The sequence below is a fragment of the Oncorhynchus keta genome, chromosome 35 (genome assembly GCF_023373465.1).
Source record: "Oncorhynchus keta strain PuntledgeMale-10-30-2019 chromosome 35, Oket_V2, whole genome shotgun sequence".
Lineage (NCBI taxonomy): Eukaryota > Metazoa > Chordata > Actinopteri > Salmoniformes > Salmonidae > Oncorhynchus > Oncorhynchus keta.
In genome coordinates, this window is record NC_068455.1 from 80,127,000 (window position 1) to 80,143,635 (window position 16,636).

The 16,636-nt window shown below is 43.2% G+C and overlaps 3 protein-coding genes and 1 pseudogene across 6 annotated transcripts in view; 3 read left to right on the forward strand and 1 right to left on the reverse strand.

Moving 5' to 3' along the window:
- The window catches only part of LOC127916341 (equistatin-like), a 75,423-nt gene that overhangs the window by 42,907 nt on the left and 15,880 nt on the right, over positions 1 to 16,636 (reverse strand). The window contains exons 1-3 of one of the 2 annotated variants that reach the window (XM_052497988.1): positions 14,045 to 14,111; positions 12,610 to 12,688; positions 10,763 to 10,894 (exon numbers count right to left, since the gene is read on the reverse strand). In XM_052497988.1, coding sequence (XP_052353948.1) covers positions 10,763 to 10,894; positions 12,610 to 12,679 — 202 coding nt within the window. In that variant the 5' untranslated portion in view covers positions 12,680 to 12,688; positions 14,045 to 14,111. Of the gene's footprint in view, positions 1 to 10,762; positions 10,895 to 12,609; positions 12,689 to 14,044; positions 14,112 to 16,636 lie in introns of those variants that run through there. The other variant, XM_052497987.1, reaches the window with a different exon arrangement.
- LOC127916339 (saxiphilin-like) overlaps positions 1 to 16,636 on the forward strand; it is an 85,077-nt pseudogene that overhangs the window by 42,455 nt on the left and 25,986 nt on the right.
- LOC127916340 (saxiphilin-like) overlaps positions 1 to 16,636 on the forward strand; it is a 60,897-nt gene that overhangs the window by 34,755 nt on the left and 9,506 nt on the right. The window contains exons 4-5 of one of the 2 annotated variants that reach the window (XM_052497978.1): positions 473 to 562; positions 1,607 to 1,741. In XM_052497978.1, coding sequence (XP_052353938.1) covers positions 473 to 562; positions 1,607 to 1,741 — 225 coding nt within the window. The remainder of the gene's footprint in view (positions 1 to 472; positions 563 to 1,606; positions 1,742 to 16,636) is intronic. The other variant, XM_052497977.1, reaches the window with a different exon arrangement.
- The window catches only part of LOC118380235 (ladderlectin-like), a 43,441-nt gene continuing 33,482 nt past the window's right edge, over positions 6,678 to 16,636 (forward strand). Inside the window, exons 1-6 of one of the 2 annotated variants that reach the window (XM_052497986.1) lie at positions 6,678 to 6,774; positions 7,962 to 8,027; positions 8,168 to 8,268; positions 8,689 to 8,865; positions 9,368 to 9,476; positions 10,444 to 10,472. In XM_052497986.1, the coding sequence (XP_052353946.1) occupies positions 7,970 to 8,027; positions 8,168 to 8,268; positions 8,689 to 8,865; positions 9,368 to 9,476; positions 10,444 to 10,457 (459 nt within the window). In that variant the 5' untranslated portion in view covers positions 6,678 to 6,774; positions 7,962 to 7,969 and the 3' untranslated portion in view covers positions 10,458 to 10,472. Of the gene's footprint in view, positions 6,775 to 7,961; positions 8,028 to 8,167; positions 8,269 to 8,688; positions 8,866 to 9,367; positions 9,477 to 10,443; positions 10,473 to 16,636 lie in introns of those variants that run through there. The other variant, XM_052497985.1, reaches the window with a different exon arrangement.

Below are 16,636 nucleotides of genomic sequence, written 5' to 3' on the forward strand. Positions count from 1 at the left end.
TGTATTCAATAGCTAGAAGTTTTCAAAACAAAGTCCATTTCCTCACGGATATTTTTTCCAGCTGCGCACCTGAAGACAGGATGTGCCATTGACTAATCTGACCAAGGATAAAGGGCCCTGGTAATCACAACACTGGCGACACCGTGTGGAAGCTGTAGGAATTGCAAGCTCAGTCCCATCATTTATTTAAAGCCATAGACAATACCGAGACTGGAGGATTGATTTTTTCTTTGTCGATTTTGTGATCAGGTTATCTTGCGATTTTGACCACGCAACTCGTTCTGTTATAGTCACAGACACCATTGAACCAGTTCTAGAAACTTCAGAGTGTTTTCTATGCACACATACTAATCATATGAATATACTATATTCCTGGCATGAGTAGCAGGACGTTGAAATGTTGCGTGATTTTTAACAGAATTTTGAAAAAAGTAGCCCGATCTCTAATTAACTTAACATGTCTTTCTGGTAGGTTACTGTTGGTGTGTGACCAGTTCTGGACAGTATATCCCGGGTACTGAGACTCCACCAGGCACTGGTCCAATCATATGTTCCACCCAGAGTAAGTGAGGCCCTGTGGTCTCATCCAACACTATCACCACTTTAAACTCCAACACATCACTACTCTTGCTTCCTAAATGGGACCTCTTTATGCTTTCTTGACAAGATGCTAAACTGATTTCTGTATCATGATCTCTCTTCTTCCTGTCTTTCTGTATCATGATCTCTCTTCTTCCTGTGTCATTATCTCTTTTCTTACGGTATTATTATCTCTTCTTTCTGTGTCATTATCTCTTTTCTTACGGTATTATTATCTCTTCTTCCTGTGTCATTATCTCTCTTCTTTCTGTGTCATGATCTCTCTTCTTCCTGTGTTTTTCCACTTCCGACCATTCAGGTCATTAAACCTCATCCTCCACCATACCATCAGAATTGACAGCCATATTGTTGTCATTCCAGCACAGCTGTTGCTTCACAAACTATTTCTGAATTTCCTGCATTTTTTTCTTTACTACTCGCCACCATTTCAAACCTCCAACTCTCCGTGCGGGGTTCCAGAGGGAGGGTTCTGACTGGACGTGTCCTTAAAAAGGAGAGGAGGGAGAATTTAACTCACAGGCAGGACAGAGGGAGAGACCCAGTGAAGATCTCTGAAGTAGTGAAGCAACAACTGAATATTTCAGAAATGTACATCTGAAATGGCTTTCTATTCCGTATAGGGCACTTCTCCTGACCAGGGCCCTCCCATATAGAATGCAGTCTCCTGGGGCCCAACAGGGTCCCATATAGGATGCAGTCTCCTGACCTGGGCCCTTCGGGAACAGGGTCCCATATAGGATGCAGTCTCCCAGGGCCCTGACAGGGTCCCATAGGATGCAGTCTCTGACCTCGGGGAACAGGGTCCCATATAGGATGCAGTCTCCTGACCAGGGCCCAAAGTGGAACAGGGGCCCATAGGTGAACAGGGGCCCATAGGGGAACAGGGGCCCATAGGGGACGCAACCCAAGATTCCAGATGCAGCCAGATCTTCCAGGATGTTTGTCCAGCAATGTATGTTATACTATGTAATGTCATCGTTATAAAGAATGTTATCTATGTGTTTAGATGGTATGATACGACCCAAGACCCCCTGTGAGATTGCTAGAGAAAATGCTTTGAAAAAAGTCAGGCCTGGAGTCTACGTCCCCACGTGTGACAACGATGGACAATACACCCCTGAGCAATGTTCAGGCTCTACAGGTTAAAACACACACACACAGAGACACACACACACACACACACCATAAGTGCTCCAATTGAGTTGTACGTGACAATTCAACATGTTACAGTAAAATGTATAAATATTATATATTTAACAGGTTACTAACATGTCTCTTTCTGGTAGGTTACTGTTGGTGTGTGAACAGTTCTGGACAGAAGATCCCGGGTACTGAGACTCCACCAGGCACTGCTCCAATCAACTGTTCCACCAAGTGGAAATAAGGCCCTGTGGTCTCATCCAACACCATCACCACTTTAAACTCCAACACATCACTACTCTTGATTCCTACATTGGCACTCTTTATGCTTTCTTTACAAGAATCTCCAATGATTTCAGTGTCATGATCTCTCTTCTTCCTGTGTCCCTCTGTCATGACATCTCTTCAACTTTTCTAATTTAATTCTAATTATGGCAGCTGTGGTCCTCCAAAGACATCACAATGTAATTCCAATATATACAGGAGTTCAGAGTCAATAATCAGAACCATGCTACTCTGAGTCTGAAGAATTATTCCAGACCACAGAGGGTTGAAAGACCCCTTTACTGAGTCTACATCATCACATTTCACCAAATCATTCCCTTTTTTGCTTCATGCATTATATCATCCTTTAAAATAAAGTGCATGCTCTTCATCTTTACGTGAGTAAATGTTGTATTAGAAATTGTACACTATGCATTTGGGCAGGTCGCATTCTCCAAACGGATGTCAAAGAAAAGCTCACACACACACACACACACACACACACACACACACACACACACACACACACACACACACACACACACACACACACACAGCAAGGACACACACACACACACACACACACACACACACACACACACACACACACACACAACACACACACACACACATTCAGCAAGGATGGAGGGGATGACAGTGTGGGGCTCTGATACACACAGAGCCTGCAATAGTTACCTTTGTTCAAACTATCAAAGAACAGTCACACCTAGAGCTCTGAAAATTTAGAAAACTGTTATAGAGCTCAAGTCGATAGCGCATGATGAGTTATGTGGCTCTAGAACGTTCTCAGATTGAGAAACAGCCTCGTACATTTGCAATAACTTCAATTCATTTTGACCATTACGAAAATGACGACATTTAGAAAAGTCCCAGAGTCACAAGACTAGGTGCATTAAAACTGCCTCGGCCCATAAAGATGGACCCCAATGTTTGTGTCCGATAGCTCATTCAGGGACCCTGTAGCAACTCCCGGAAAATGTGGATTATCAGCACCAATTAAGGTCGCTGCTCGGGCTCCAAATTACCTATTGAGCCGAAACTAAATTAAATCGTTCCATATATACCCTAAATATCGATCTATGAAGAGTGTGTGATCCAGGAAAAAACACCGTTTTAAAACACAACGTAATTTTTTTTAATTAAAAAAGTTGACGATAAACTTTCACAAAACACTTCGAAATACTTTTGTAATCCAACTTTAGGTATTAGTAAACTTTAATAATTTATCAAATTGATCACGTGGCGATGTGTATTCAATAGCTCCACGTCTTGGAATCATGTTCAGAAATTTCTCATCCAAAACATCCTGTCGGAGACCGGAAGGAATGTGCTCTCTCTCACTCGTTTGACCAAGAAACAAAGCCCAGGCAATTGACAAGACTGGCGACATCGTGTGGAAGCTGTAGGACTTGCAATCTCAGCCCCATGTAATTTGCTTTCCAATAGACAATACATGCAAGTGGCGCATTGATATATTTTCCAGAGTTTGGTGATCAGTTGTTCTTGCGCTTTTCGATGAAACACGTTATGTTATAGTCACAGACGTGATTTAACCAGTTGTAGAAACGTCAGAGTGTTTTCTATGCACACATACTAATCATATGCATATACTATATTCCTGGCATGAGTAGCAGGACGCTGAAATGTTGCGCGATTTTTAACAGAATGTTCGAAAAAGTTGGGGGTAGACTTCATTAATGTTAGGAATTTGAAATGATTACTGTAAAAGTGTTACAAGGTGTGATGAACGATAGTGTCCCGTTCTCCCAGGCTGCCGGCCTGCTGTAGGATCAGATTGGGCCACGTAGTGGAATAGTGGTGAGGATTTAATGGGTCTAGGATCTCACACAAGCACGAGTGCACACACACACACACACACACACACACATACACACACACACACACACACACACACACACACACACACACACACACACTAAATTCTCCAATTCAGTTAACCTAACGTGCGCTAATGTGATTAGCGAGAGGTCGTAAGTAACAAGAACATTTCCCAGGACATAGACATGTCTTATTCGGGCATAAATCTTAACTTGTTGTTACTCAAACTACACTGTCCAATTTACAGTAGCTGTTACAGTGAAAAAATGCCATGCTATTGTTTGAGGAGAGTGTACAGTTATCTACTTGAAAATGTATATACTGACCAGTTAGGCACATTTGGGCACTGTTGATACAACATTTTCAACAGAAATGAAATGGTTCATTGGATCAGCGTAAAACTTTGCACCTACACTGCTCCCATCTAGCCAAAATCTAAATTCACCTGAGCTGTAATAATACATTATGGCCCCTGTTTCCAGACAGATGCATGATAATTGACAATTCTAAATCAAAACAATTTTCACACATTTAGTACATGTAAAGACAAGATTAAATCAAGAATAGTCTGATGGATGACAATATTACTCTATAACTTGTGAATTATATATTATCATTTCTGCATGATGCCCAGTGTAATTCAAGAAACTGTGCATACCTTTTCTTTGGCCACTATTTCAAATAATAGTGCCACACCTCATGTAGCTGAGCCCATAGGCCTGTATTTTTTTATTTGACCTTTATTTAACTAGGCAAGTCAGTTAAGAACAAATTCTTATTTTCAATGACGGCAGAGGAACAGTGGGTTAACTGCCTTGTTCAGGGGCAGAATGACAGATTTGTACCTCGTTAGCTCGGGAATTCAATCTTGCAACCTTTTGGTTACTAGTCCAATGCTCTAACCACTAGGCGACCACCCCATATGTTTTGATAAGGTTTGTATTACAACTAAAGAGGCCAATTACCTTCTTAAAAATGAAGCACATTAATCCTCTTTTTTTGTAGAGCCAAACTGGAATATATTTGCAGAGTGTGAGTTTCTCATTTGGGGAAAATAATTTTCAGGCCTAATACAGGCCTTTCTGTGATGGACATTGCAACATATTGTTTTTGTGGTCATTTAACCATTTCATTGTGGATTTTGATGTGTGCTCGGGGTTTTTGTCTTGCTTGAAGATCCACTTGAGGCCAACGTCAGCAGAGATAACTAGTTTTTTTGGAACTATAATGACCTGGTACCTGGTAAAGTTTATGATGCCGTTGAACTGAAAAAGGACCACAGAACCAGAACACCTTCATAACGTTAAAGATGCAGAACCATATTTTACTGTAGGTATGAGGTACTTCTCTGCAAATGCTTCTGTTTTTCCACACCAAAACCACCACTGAAGATCATGACTAAAGAGCTCTATTTTCATGTCATCTGACCATTGCACCGCCTGGAGTTTGATAAATGGCACTTGGATTGGAACCGGTGCTATTTCCTCCTTAAAGGGATATTGCAATATTTTGGCAAATTAAAACCCTTTTCTTCTTACACGGAGTCAGGTTTTGTCTCTGCATGCCATTTGAAGGACTTTGAAGGTAGTTTTTCCAGCGATCGCTAACTAGCGTCAGCGCAATGACTGGAAGTCTTTGGCATCTGCTCCCATAGTTAGAAATTGTGTTGAAGCTATAGTAGTTCATTTCAAAACTTCCTTCAAAACTAATGAAAGAGGGCTAAATTGCCAAAACCGCACAACATCCCTTTAACACCTTGATCCATTATCTTTCCTCCTCTCTTTTTCTCACCTACCTCTCCTCTCTCATATACCTCTCTCCCCTCCTCCTTTCCTCACCTCTCCCATATTCCTCTCTCCCCTCATCCTCTCCTCACCTCTCCTCTTCCATATACCTCTCTCCCCTCATCCTCTCCTCTCTCATATTCCTCTCTCCCCTCATCCCGTCTTCCCCTAACCTCTCCTCTCTCCCTTCTTCCTCTCTCCCTTCCTCCTCTCTCCCTTCCTCATCTCTCCCTTCCTCATGTCCTCACCAAACCTCTCCCCTCTCCATTACCTCTCTCCCAACAACAAACCCTGGTTCTACTTTCACTCTCTCTCCTCCAGACCTTCAGCTTTCATCATGGTCTGCACCAAGGTATCATCATGGTCTGCACCAAGGTATCATCATGTTCAGTGCCAAGGTATCATCATGGTCTGCACCAAGGTATCATCATGTTCCGTGCGAAGGTATCACCATGGTCTGCACCAAGGTATCACCATGGTCTGCACCAAGGTAGCATCATGGTCTGCACCAAGGTATCATCATGGTCTGCACCAAGGTATCATCATGGTCTGCACCAAGGTATCATCATGGTCTGCACCAAGGTATCACTATGGTCTGCACCAAGGTATCACCACGGTCTGCACCAAGGTATCACCACGGTCTGCACCAAGGTATCACCATGGTCTGCGCCAAGGTATCATAATGGTCTGCACCAAGTTATCATCATGGTCTGCACCAAGTTATCATCATGGTCTGCGCCAAGTTATCATCATGGTCTGCGCCAAGGTATCATCATGGTCTGCACCAAGTTATCATCATGGTCTGCACCAAGTTATCATCATGGTCTGCACCAAGTTATCATCATGGTCTGCACCAAGGTATCATCATGGTCTGCACCAAGGTATCGTCCTGCAAAACAACTATTTGTATATGATCATTAAAAAATGCATTCAGTGGGCATAATTGAACTCCCAATTACCCTCTGGACACGCCCCTTTCCTGCTAACTCACCACACCTGAACTCACTCTGCTAATCACCAATTCCTCTTCCATTCTTCTGGTATATAAGCAGCTTGTTCTGCTTGGATTTGTTCAGCATTTGTGGTGTCCCAGTTCCTTTATTGTTCCTGTTGTTAATTGGCTAAAGTAAGTTCCTGCTATTGTAACTTTTCTAGGGTTTTAATTCCCTGCATTTTGGCATACTATCCTGTTCATCCTAGCATGTGTATTGTTATGGTGCAGCTGGCCCAGTATTAGACCTTTAATTTAACTGGAAGGGAAGTGTTACAGCTTGTGAGATGAGACATGGTATAATGATGGTTCCTGCCTGCAGAATGTCAACATCTATAATCCTGTAGACTGTTCTGATTGGTTGCCTGTTGCACTGTGTCTCAGTGAACAAACTATGAAAGGCTGTTATTACTTTATCCCCCCCCATCAACTTTGAATGGATTCCATGTTGTGTGCAGCTGTCTAGCTAATCACCCTCACAATATGGGCACCATGCTGGGCCAGACTGGAAGTAGGGGAAACATGGATGTGCAAAGCCAGAACAAAACATTGGCTGCCATATTTGGATGGGCCTTGTCTAAACTAGATGTAGTTATTGATCACTGCTCAGTGCTGTAAATGGTGCTTTATCAGAACCATCTAGTGTATTATGGATGGCTCTTCAGAGGTGGGACCCCATACTGCTAGCAGGTACCTTATTGAACCATGGCATCTACGAGCAAGCTTTTGCAGTGGAATGTCCTTAGACCTTGCTTCATTAATTAATAGGTCTAATATTGAGCTGTGGTGTATTCCCTCCAGCACCACATGTTATCACAGCCTTTCCTGGTGGCCATTTCACCTTACCTGCTGGTGTTACAAGCCACTGAGCCTTACCTGCTGGTGTTACACGCCAGTAAGCCTTCCCTACTGGTGTTACAAGCCACTAAGCCTTCCCTACTGGTGTTACAAGCCACTAAGCCTTCCCTACTGGTGTTACAAGCCACTAAGCCTTCCCTACTGGTGTTACAAGCCACCAGCATTTTGTACTTTGCTTTTATTTTTGTTGGATAATAAAAGAAGCAGAATATAACTGTGTTCAATCATAATGCTTGTCTTCTGACAGATTTGGCCATAACCAAACCTGAATGACATTTCTACATTTGGGAACTAGAACTCTATTACTTCTGTCTGAGTGGAGAGAAATACCTGCCCAGAAATTCTCCTCAACCCTGGTTAGGGAATAGGTTGGCATTTAGGAAAGCAGACATATTCCTGTTCTAATCTACTGTATGTGGAGTTGAATCTGTGGTTTTGATGGCTTCACTCTTTGTTTCTCTCAGGAGACTGCATGACCATGTTGACCAGTCTTCTGCTTCTCAGTGCTGCCTTTGCTCTGGGAGATGCAAGTAAGAGTCTACTTTTCTTGACTCGTTCTGTATATTTATTTTAGCAGAGGTGACTGAATGATCTATAAATAATATTGTAGCTGTGTTTTGTAGCTCTTTCTCCACTAGACTTTAAAGCCACATGTAACTTCTCCTTTCAGATTTATTGCTTGAAGAAGACTTGTGTCCTTCCAGTTGGACCAAATATGGATCAATCTGTTTAATGTTTGTAAAGACTACGAGGAGCTGGCCTGAAGCAGAGGTATCACCCTTACCATCTAATGTGTATTTGAAGGGGAAGTGTAGTTGAAATGAGCTCTTTGACACCTTAAAGGTGATACTTTCTTAAACTGCAACACATGACTGATGTGACATACTGAACTTCCCTTTAAGATGGGAATTTTCTATATATTTTGAATATTTAATGTGGAGTCGTGCCTCCTGTATATTGGAACCCACAGGACATGGCTTAAGATGGAGATGAACTAGTATCTTTAAGAGTTTTAAAAAGGAATTAGTTGCGATGGTCAATATTTGGTTGAGAGTCCAGAAGACAAATTCTCAGCAAGGCTGACTGACTAATACATGAAATGTCTTTGTTCCCATCTACTGCTTGGCTGTTACTGTAGATAATACTTTTCTTAACTGACTTGCCTAGTTAAATAAATACTTTCTTCTCTAGCGGTACTGTGTGTCCCTTGGTGATCAACTGGTGTCTGTACCCAACGTTGTCGAGTACCTTGGCGCAAACCTGGCATCTGTGCACAGCTCCGAGGAGGACCAGTTTCTACAGGCGTTGGTCTTGGTCAAGACTGTTAGTTTCCCTCCTACCTGGATTGGTGGATTTTATTCTGTTAAGGTGGGACCATTAAGCCTACAGTGATATATGGAGCCATTATTGCAAGGAACTCCGTTCCATCTCATCTTGCTCAAGTGAACAGCAAACCTGGTTAAAAAAATGGTGTGTGGTGGCATTTAGGCTACCTGTTATTACATGTAGTTCTGTCTGAGTTATTTAACAGCTACTGTAATACGTACCTAATAAAATATCAAGAGTACCCAGGCAACAGGTAGCCTAGCCGTTGAGACCATGGGGCCAATAAAGTCAAGGCTGCTAGTTTGAATCCCAGAGCTCACTATGTGAAATCTGACGTGCCCTTGAGCAACGCCCTTAACCTAATTGATCCTGTAAGTCAATCTACTAAATTACTTCAATGTATTTCTACTTCAGTAGGAGGCTTTTATACACATGTTAAAGCTGGAGGGTTTTGAAGTAGTGGTAGCTTTAACTGTTTGTTTTCAGGTGGTAGAGGAAGGACTACATTTAGTCTTTATTCTCAAACCCCACTTCCCCCCTTCAGGACAGGCGGTGGTTCTGGAGTGATGGCTCCGACTTTGATCACCAGAACTGGGCTAAAGGAAGGCCTGGTGCTGGTGCCAGAGAGACTTGTATTCATATCAACTTTGGAGGTACAGTAAACCATTATCATTCAGTCATCAAATTAAACTTATTCCTAGTTCATTTAACTAATGAATGTCTCCTGTGGACTTTACTACTTTACTACTACTACTTTACTATATGTTTTGGATACTGAAGTGCAAAAGACATGTTTAACTTATGGCTGCAGGGGGCAGTATTGAGTAGCTTGGATGAAAAGGTGCCCATTGTAAACAGCCAGCTCCTCAGTCTCAGTTGCTAATATATGCATATTAGTATTGCTTAGAAAACATTAAAGTTTCCAAAACTGTCAAATAGTGTCACTGTATAACACAACTGATATTGCAGGTGAAACTCTGAGTAATATCAAACCAGGAAGTGGCTTCTATTTTTAACTCAGTGTTCCATAGCCTCCCTTTGCGCCACTTAAAGGGATATCAACCAGATATCTTTTCCTATCGCTTCCTCAAGTTGTCAACAGTCTTCAGCCAGTTTCAGGGTTTTATTTTGAAAATGAGCCAGAACAATAACATCCGTCAAGTGTTCACATGAGTTCTGCTCGCGCAACAGAGTTTGGGGAGACATTGCCGTTCCCTCTCCTACTGAACAAGACCGTTGATATTATCGATTTATATATTTTATCCTGAGGATTTATTAAAAATAAAATAGTTTCATGTTTCTGTGGACATTACGGAAACTATTTGGAATTTGTCGTCGTGCCTCTTTCCTGTGGATTTCTGAACATAATGTGCCAAACAAATAGGGGAACATTTATTGTGTAACCGGGAGTCTCGTGAGTGAAAACATCCGATCGAAGGTAAACGATTAATTTGACAGGTTCATAAATTGTTCAGCATATCACATCAACAGTTTAATCTCTGGATTCATTTTATTTGTATGTAAAGTGAATTAGTTCCTGTAGTACAGCAAAGACAACTGTCAAGTCTTCAACGTCTTCGTTCCAACGCTTTTCATCTACGTCCACATCTACAATTACAGACGAAACAACATGAACAACATCCAGAACCAGCTGCAAAGAAATAAGATTTAGTGAGTGTGTGTTTTTGTGTGTATATACCTTGGTGGAACAGTTGCTAGCAGTTGCTAGCACTGCCTGGTGGAGTGTCAGTACCTGGGATCTTCTGTCCAGAACTGTTCACACACCAACAGTAACCTACCAGAAAGAGACATGTTAGTATCCTGTTACATAATACAATATTTACACAAATATACATTTTACTGTAACACATTGAATTGTCACGTACAACTGAATTGGAGAATTTACTGTGTGCTTCTGTGCGTGTGTGTGCATGTTAACCTGTAGAGCCCCAACATTGCTCAGGGGTGTATTGTCCATTGTAGTCACAAGTGGGGATGAAGCCTCCAATTGGGCCATGTGTCGCGGCATCTCTAGCAAGCTCACATGGGGTCTTGAGGTGGAAGATGCCATCTTGATAGACAGGTAACATACATTGTAATGTGGACATGACATAACATTGCTGGACAATGTATGGACATATGATACATTTCTGGACATACATTCTGGAAGCTTGGGCTGTCAATCTCAATCTTATACATCAACATACATCTCTGGAACAAGAGGAGTCTCAGGTAGCCTAGCGGTTAGAGTTGTGCCAGTAACACAAAGGTTGCTAGTTTGAATCCCTGAGATGAGAAGTTGAAATATCTGTCTATGCCCTTGAGCCCTTGGGCACAACCTTAATTTATCTGGTGTCACGGCTGACCTTTTGAACCTGTCTCTTCTCTCTAGGGAGGTTCCCATTGCTTGGGAGACATCCACGGTTCGTCCTTTATTTAAAGGGGGAGATCAAGCTGATCCTAACTGTTATAGGCCTATTTCTATTTTGCCCTGTTTATCAATCGTTTTGAAAAACTTGTCAATAATCAACTGACTGGCTCTCTTGATGTCTATAGTGTTCTCTCTGGTATGCAGTCTGGTTTCTTGATGTCTATAGTATTCTCTCTGGTATGCAGTCTGGTTTCCGCTCAGGTTATGCATGTGTCACTGCAACCTTAAAACCTCTTAAGGAGGCTGCGAATTTTCGCAGCTTTTTGTTAAAAATCGCACAACATTTCAGCGCCCTGCTACTCATGCCAGGCATATAGTATATGCATATGATTAGTATGTGTGGGTAGAAAACACTCTGACGTTTCTAAAACTGTTGTCTCTACCTTCTTGCCCTTTGTGCTGTTGTCTATAATGCTTGTACCATGTGTTGTGCTGCTACCATGTTGTGCTGCTACCATGTTGTGCTGCTACCATGTTGTTGTCATGATGTTCTGCTACCATGTTGTGCTGCTACCATGTTGTTGTCATGATGTTCTGCTACCATGTTGTTGTCATGATGTTCTGCTACCATGTTGTGCTGCTACCATGTTGTTGTCATGATGTTCTGCTACCATGTTGTGCTGCTACCATGTTGTTGTCATGATGTTCTGCTACCATGTTGTTCTGCTACCATGTTGTTGTCATGATGTTCTGCTACCATGTTGTGCTGCTGCCATGTTCACAAGGTCCTTTGCTGTTGTTCTGGGATTCATTTGCACTTTTCGCACCAAAGTACTTTCATCTCTAGGAGACAAAACGCGTCTCCTTCCTGAGCGGTATGACGGCTGCGTGGCCCCATGGTGTTTATACTTCCGTACTATTGTTTGTACAGATGAACATGGTACCTTCAGGCATTTTGAAATTGCTCCCAAGGATGAACCAGACTTTTCTTGGCTGATTCATTTTGATTTTCCCATGATGTCAAGCAAAGAGGCACTGAGTTTGAAGGTAGGCCTTGAAATACATCCACAGGTACACCTCCAATTGACTCAAATGATGCCAATAAGCCCATCAGAAGCTTCTAAAGCCATGACATCATTTTCTGGAATTTTCCAGGCTGTTTAAAGGCACAGTCAACTTAGTGTATGTAAACTTCTGACCCACTGGAATTGTGATACAGTGAATTATAAGTGAAATAATCTGTCTGTTAACAATTGTTGTAAAAATGACCTTGTGTCATGCACGAAGTAGATGTCCTAACTGACTTGCCAAAACGATAGTTTGTTAACAATACATTTGTGGAGTGGTTGAAAAACGTATGTAACTATATGTAAACTTCAGACTTCAACTGTCAGTGTGAGGTGTGTCACTCTTACCTATGGGAACATGGGTGTCTCCCAGAACAAAAGCTGTGCTGACAAGCAGAATGATGGTCAATGTCACCATGGTGATAGTCTGGAGAGAGAGATGAGCATTTTAATCAGCTGTGATTGTACTGGATTACTCCAAATCACTGGGATGGCTGGGGGTACTAGAGGAGAGGATAGGAGACCCTGTGTTAAGTACATAACCTACTGTATAGCTGGGGGTACTAGAGGAGAGGAGACCCTGTGTTAAGTACATAACCTACTGTATAGCTGGGGGTACTAGAGGATATGAAACCCTGTGTTAAGTACATAACCTACTGTATAGCTGGGGGTACTAGAGGAGAGGATAGGAGACCCTGTGTTAAGTACATAACCTACTGTATAGCTGGGGGTACTGGAGGAGAGGAGACCCTGTGTTAAGCACATAACCTACTGTATAGCTGGGGGTACTGGAGGAGAGGAGACCCTGTGTTAAGTACATAACCTACTGTATAGCTGGGGGTACTAGAGGAGAGGATAGGAGACCCTGTGTTAAGTACATAACCTACTGTATAGCTGGGGGTACTAGAGGAGAGGAGACCCTGTGTTAAGTACATAACCTACTGTATAGCTGGGGGTACTAGAGGATAGGAGACCCTGTGTTAAGTACATAACCTACTGTATAGCTGGGGGTACTGGAGGAGAGGAGACCCTGTGTTAAGTACATAACCTACTGTATAGCTGAGGGTACTGGAGGAGAGGAGACCCTGTGTTAAGTACATAACCTACTGTATAGCTGGGGGTACTAGAGGAGAGGAGACCCTGTGTTAAGTACATAACCTACTGTATAGCTGGGGGTACTGGAGGAGAGGAGATTAAGTACATAACCTACTGTATAGCTGGGGGTACTGGAGGAGAGGAGAGACCTGTGTTAAGTACATAACCTACTGTATAACTGGGGGTACTGGAGGAGAGTGTCACATTGTTATAAAGGAGACAGGAATGCATAATAGGTTTTTTTATTTTCCCAAAGATACAGTGTGCCATGTAAAGGCCCGGTACGAAGACCAAGCAAACACATACAAATCACAGGGCTGGAACCCATTCAAAAGAGCGAGGAGTACCTCGAATAAATACACAGGAGGAGACCCGAAAACACAAGCACACAATGATACAACACGGGACGAGACCCCTAATCATCTATGCACAATACAAGTGGCACGAAAGCCAAAACAACAAGGCACAGGTACTCACACGACCAACGGACATTGGAACATGGATGCTTCCCAAATGGCTTCTTATCCCCTATGTAGTGCACTACTTTGGACCAGGACCCACAGTGAACTAAATAGCTCATGGCCACAAAGGTAATATGGACCCTTGTCTAAAGTAGCTCACTACGTAGGGAATGGGAAGTTAGTTGGGACATAGACAGGTATTAGATGAACAGATGTTGAAATCTCACCTTCTGAAGTCTTCAGTTGTCGCTTCACTTCTTCAAAGGTCTTCACTGGGTCTCTCTCTCTCTGTCCTGCCTGTGAGTTGAGTTCTACCTCTCTCTCAACTCCTTTTAAGGACCCGTCCAGTCAGACACCTCCCTCTATTTTGTCAAAATGTCTCTCCTCTCTCTCTCTCTCTCTCTCTCTCTCTCTCTCTTTCTCTCTCCTCTCTCTCTCTCTCTCCCTCTCTCTCGCTCTCTCTCTCTCTCTCTACCTCTCTCTCTCTCTCTCTCTCTCTCTCTCCTCTCTCTCTCTCTCTCTCTCTCTCTCTCCCTCTCTCTCTCGCTCTCTCTCTACCTCTCTCTCTCTCTCTCCTCTCTCTCCCTCCCTCTCTACCTCTCTCTCTCTCTCTCTCTACCGCTCTCTCTCTCTACCGCTCTCTCTCTCTACCGCTCTCTCTCTCTCTCTCTCTCTCTCTCACTCTCATCCTTCAATTCTCCATACTTTCTGTCCAGCCCAAACCCTGCTGGACCTGTCTGACATCTACCTGTTTGACAGGGTTGGGGTCAATTCAAAGTGATTAATTTTTAAACTCTTAAAGATACTATTGGGTCACAATATTGTTATGAAGAGACTTAATTCTACCTAATTGAAGCTGATGAAGATGTAGTCTGAAGTGCATTACAATGTCTTGGAAACACAATGCTATTTCAGAAGGAGATAAATAATGAGCAGGAAAACCTTTTGTCCTCATTGTGATGTCACCAGATAGACTTTAGATGCAGCATCAATTTCACTATAAGTTCTGAAATGTTAAATTCATTTGAATTAACTGCGGTCTGTCTAATTGATCTTTGCCCCAGAATGTTGGGCAACTGATCGTAGCAACTGACGTAGCAGCTGTCGTCAAGCCCAACACCTTGGACAAGCTCATGAAACATGAAATCCATTGAGAGGATTACATAAAAGGTAGAGTTTTCATTGAAAAACTAATAGTTTAAATTGCTAAATATTTTAAATATTTTAACAGTGCACCAGGGATACTTGCTACTGTGATTCCTTATTTTGTTATATTGTTTGCTGGCTCAGCTGGTTAGCGAGCTCTGTCTCATTGACATCCCAATGTTGCTAATGGCCAGCTATCTATCCTGTTAATATAACTTGTTTTGTTAGCTAGGTAATGTTAGCTAGGTATGTTAGAAATGTTATGATCACAACTCTCATCTGTTGTTGACATAAGAATTCCATTTGGGAGCACCAGCTAGTTAGCTAGGTAATGTTAGCCATGTTATGAGCACCAGCAAGTTAGCTAGGTAATGTTAGCCATGTTATGAGCACCAGCTAGTTAGCTAGGTAATGTTAGCTAGGTATGTTAGCCATGTTATGAGCACCAGCTCGTTAGCTAGGTTGTTAGCCATGTTATGAGCACCAGCAAGTTAGCTCCAAAAGTGGTTGGTAACGTTTGGCTGCATGCCGACAGTGCATTCAGAGCCATTCATTTAAATAATCGACTTGTATTTCTTTCCAGAGTTTCCTGGTCTTTGCATTAACAAGATATTCATTTCCAGCATCTTTCAGACCATTGAAAATGCAAAAAAAAGAGGACAGGCACAGCCTGCCCCACCGCTACCAATGATTCTCAGCTAGCAGTGGCCAATGTTAGCAGAAGTTTGTCGTGGGTTTTTACATAATCGTAGTGCAAAAGTATTGCACAAAAAATACCATAAACCACATAATCTCAGTGTGATTTAATTTAAAACAGGACAATGGAATAGATGGATGATGTATGTCCCAAATAGAACCCTATTCCTTACATAGTGGACTAGTTGTGACCCTATAGGCCCTGGTCAAAAGCAGTGTACTATGTTGAGAATGTCTTGAAATAGTTTTATTGTGTATGATGGTTGTTATGGTACCCTTGTAGCAAAATATATTGTCTTAAAAAGTTCATTTAACCCTCCCGTGGTCCTGGGGTCAGGGTGACCCAGGTCCTGTCCTCCCCTCTCTGTGCTCTGTGCTCGCGGGTCAGAGCGACCCAGGCCCTGTGTTTCCAGGGCTCCCGCTCTGCGCTGGCGGGGTCAGAGTGACCGTGCCAGCCACTGGCGAGGTGTGTGCCTTTGAGCGTAGTAGAGAGTCTGCGAGTGTGGCGAGGCGTGTGCCCGGCTCCCGCTCTGCACTCTGGGCTCGCAGCTCTGCGCTCTTGGGTCAGCACAGGTCCGGACGTGCTCGTGGGCTAGAGAGCGACCCAGGCCCTGTGTTTCCCAGGGCTCTGAGCTCTGCGCTCGTGGGTCAGTGCAACAGGCCCTGTGTTTCCAGGGCTCTGAGCCCAGGCCCTGTGTTTCCAGGGCTCTGAGCTCTGCGCTCGTGGGTCAGTGCAACCCAGGCCCTGTGTTTCCAGGGCTCTGCGCTCGCTGCAACCCAGGTAGGGCTCTGCGTCTGTGGGTAAGTGACCCAGGGTCAGTGTGGGTAAAGTGACCCAGGCCCTGTGTTTCCAGGGCTCTGCTCTCTGCGCTCGTGGTTCAGTGCGACCCAGGCCCTGTGTTTCCAGGGCTGGCGCTCTGCGCTCCGCTCTCTGCGAGTCAGAGCGACCCTGTCAGCCACTGGCGAGGCGTGTGCCC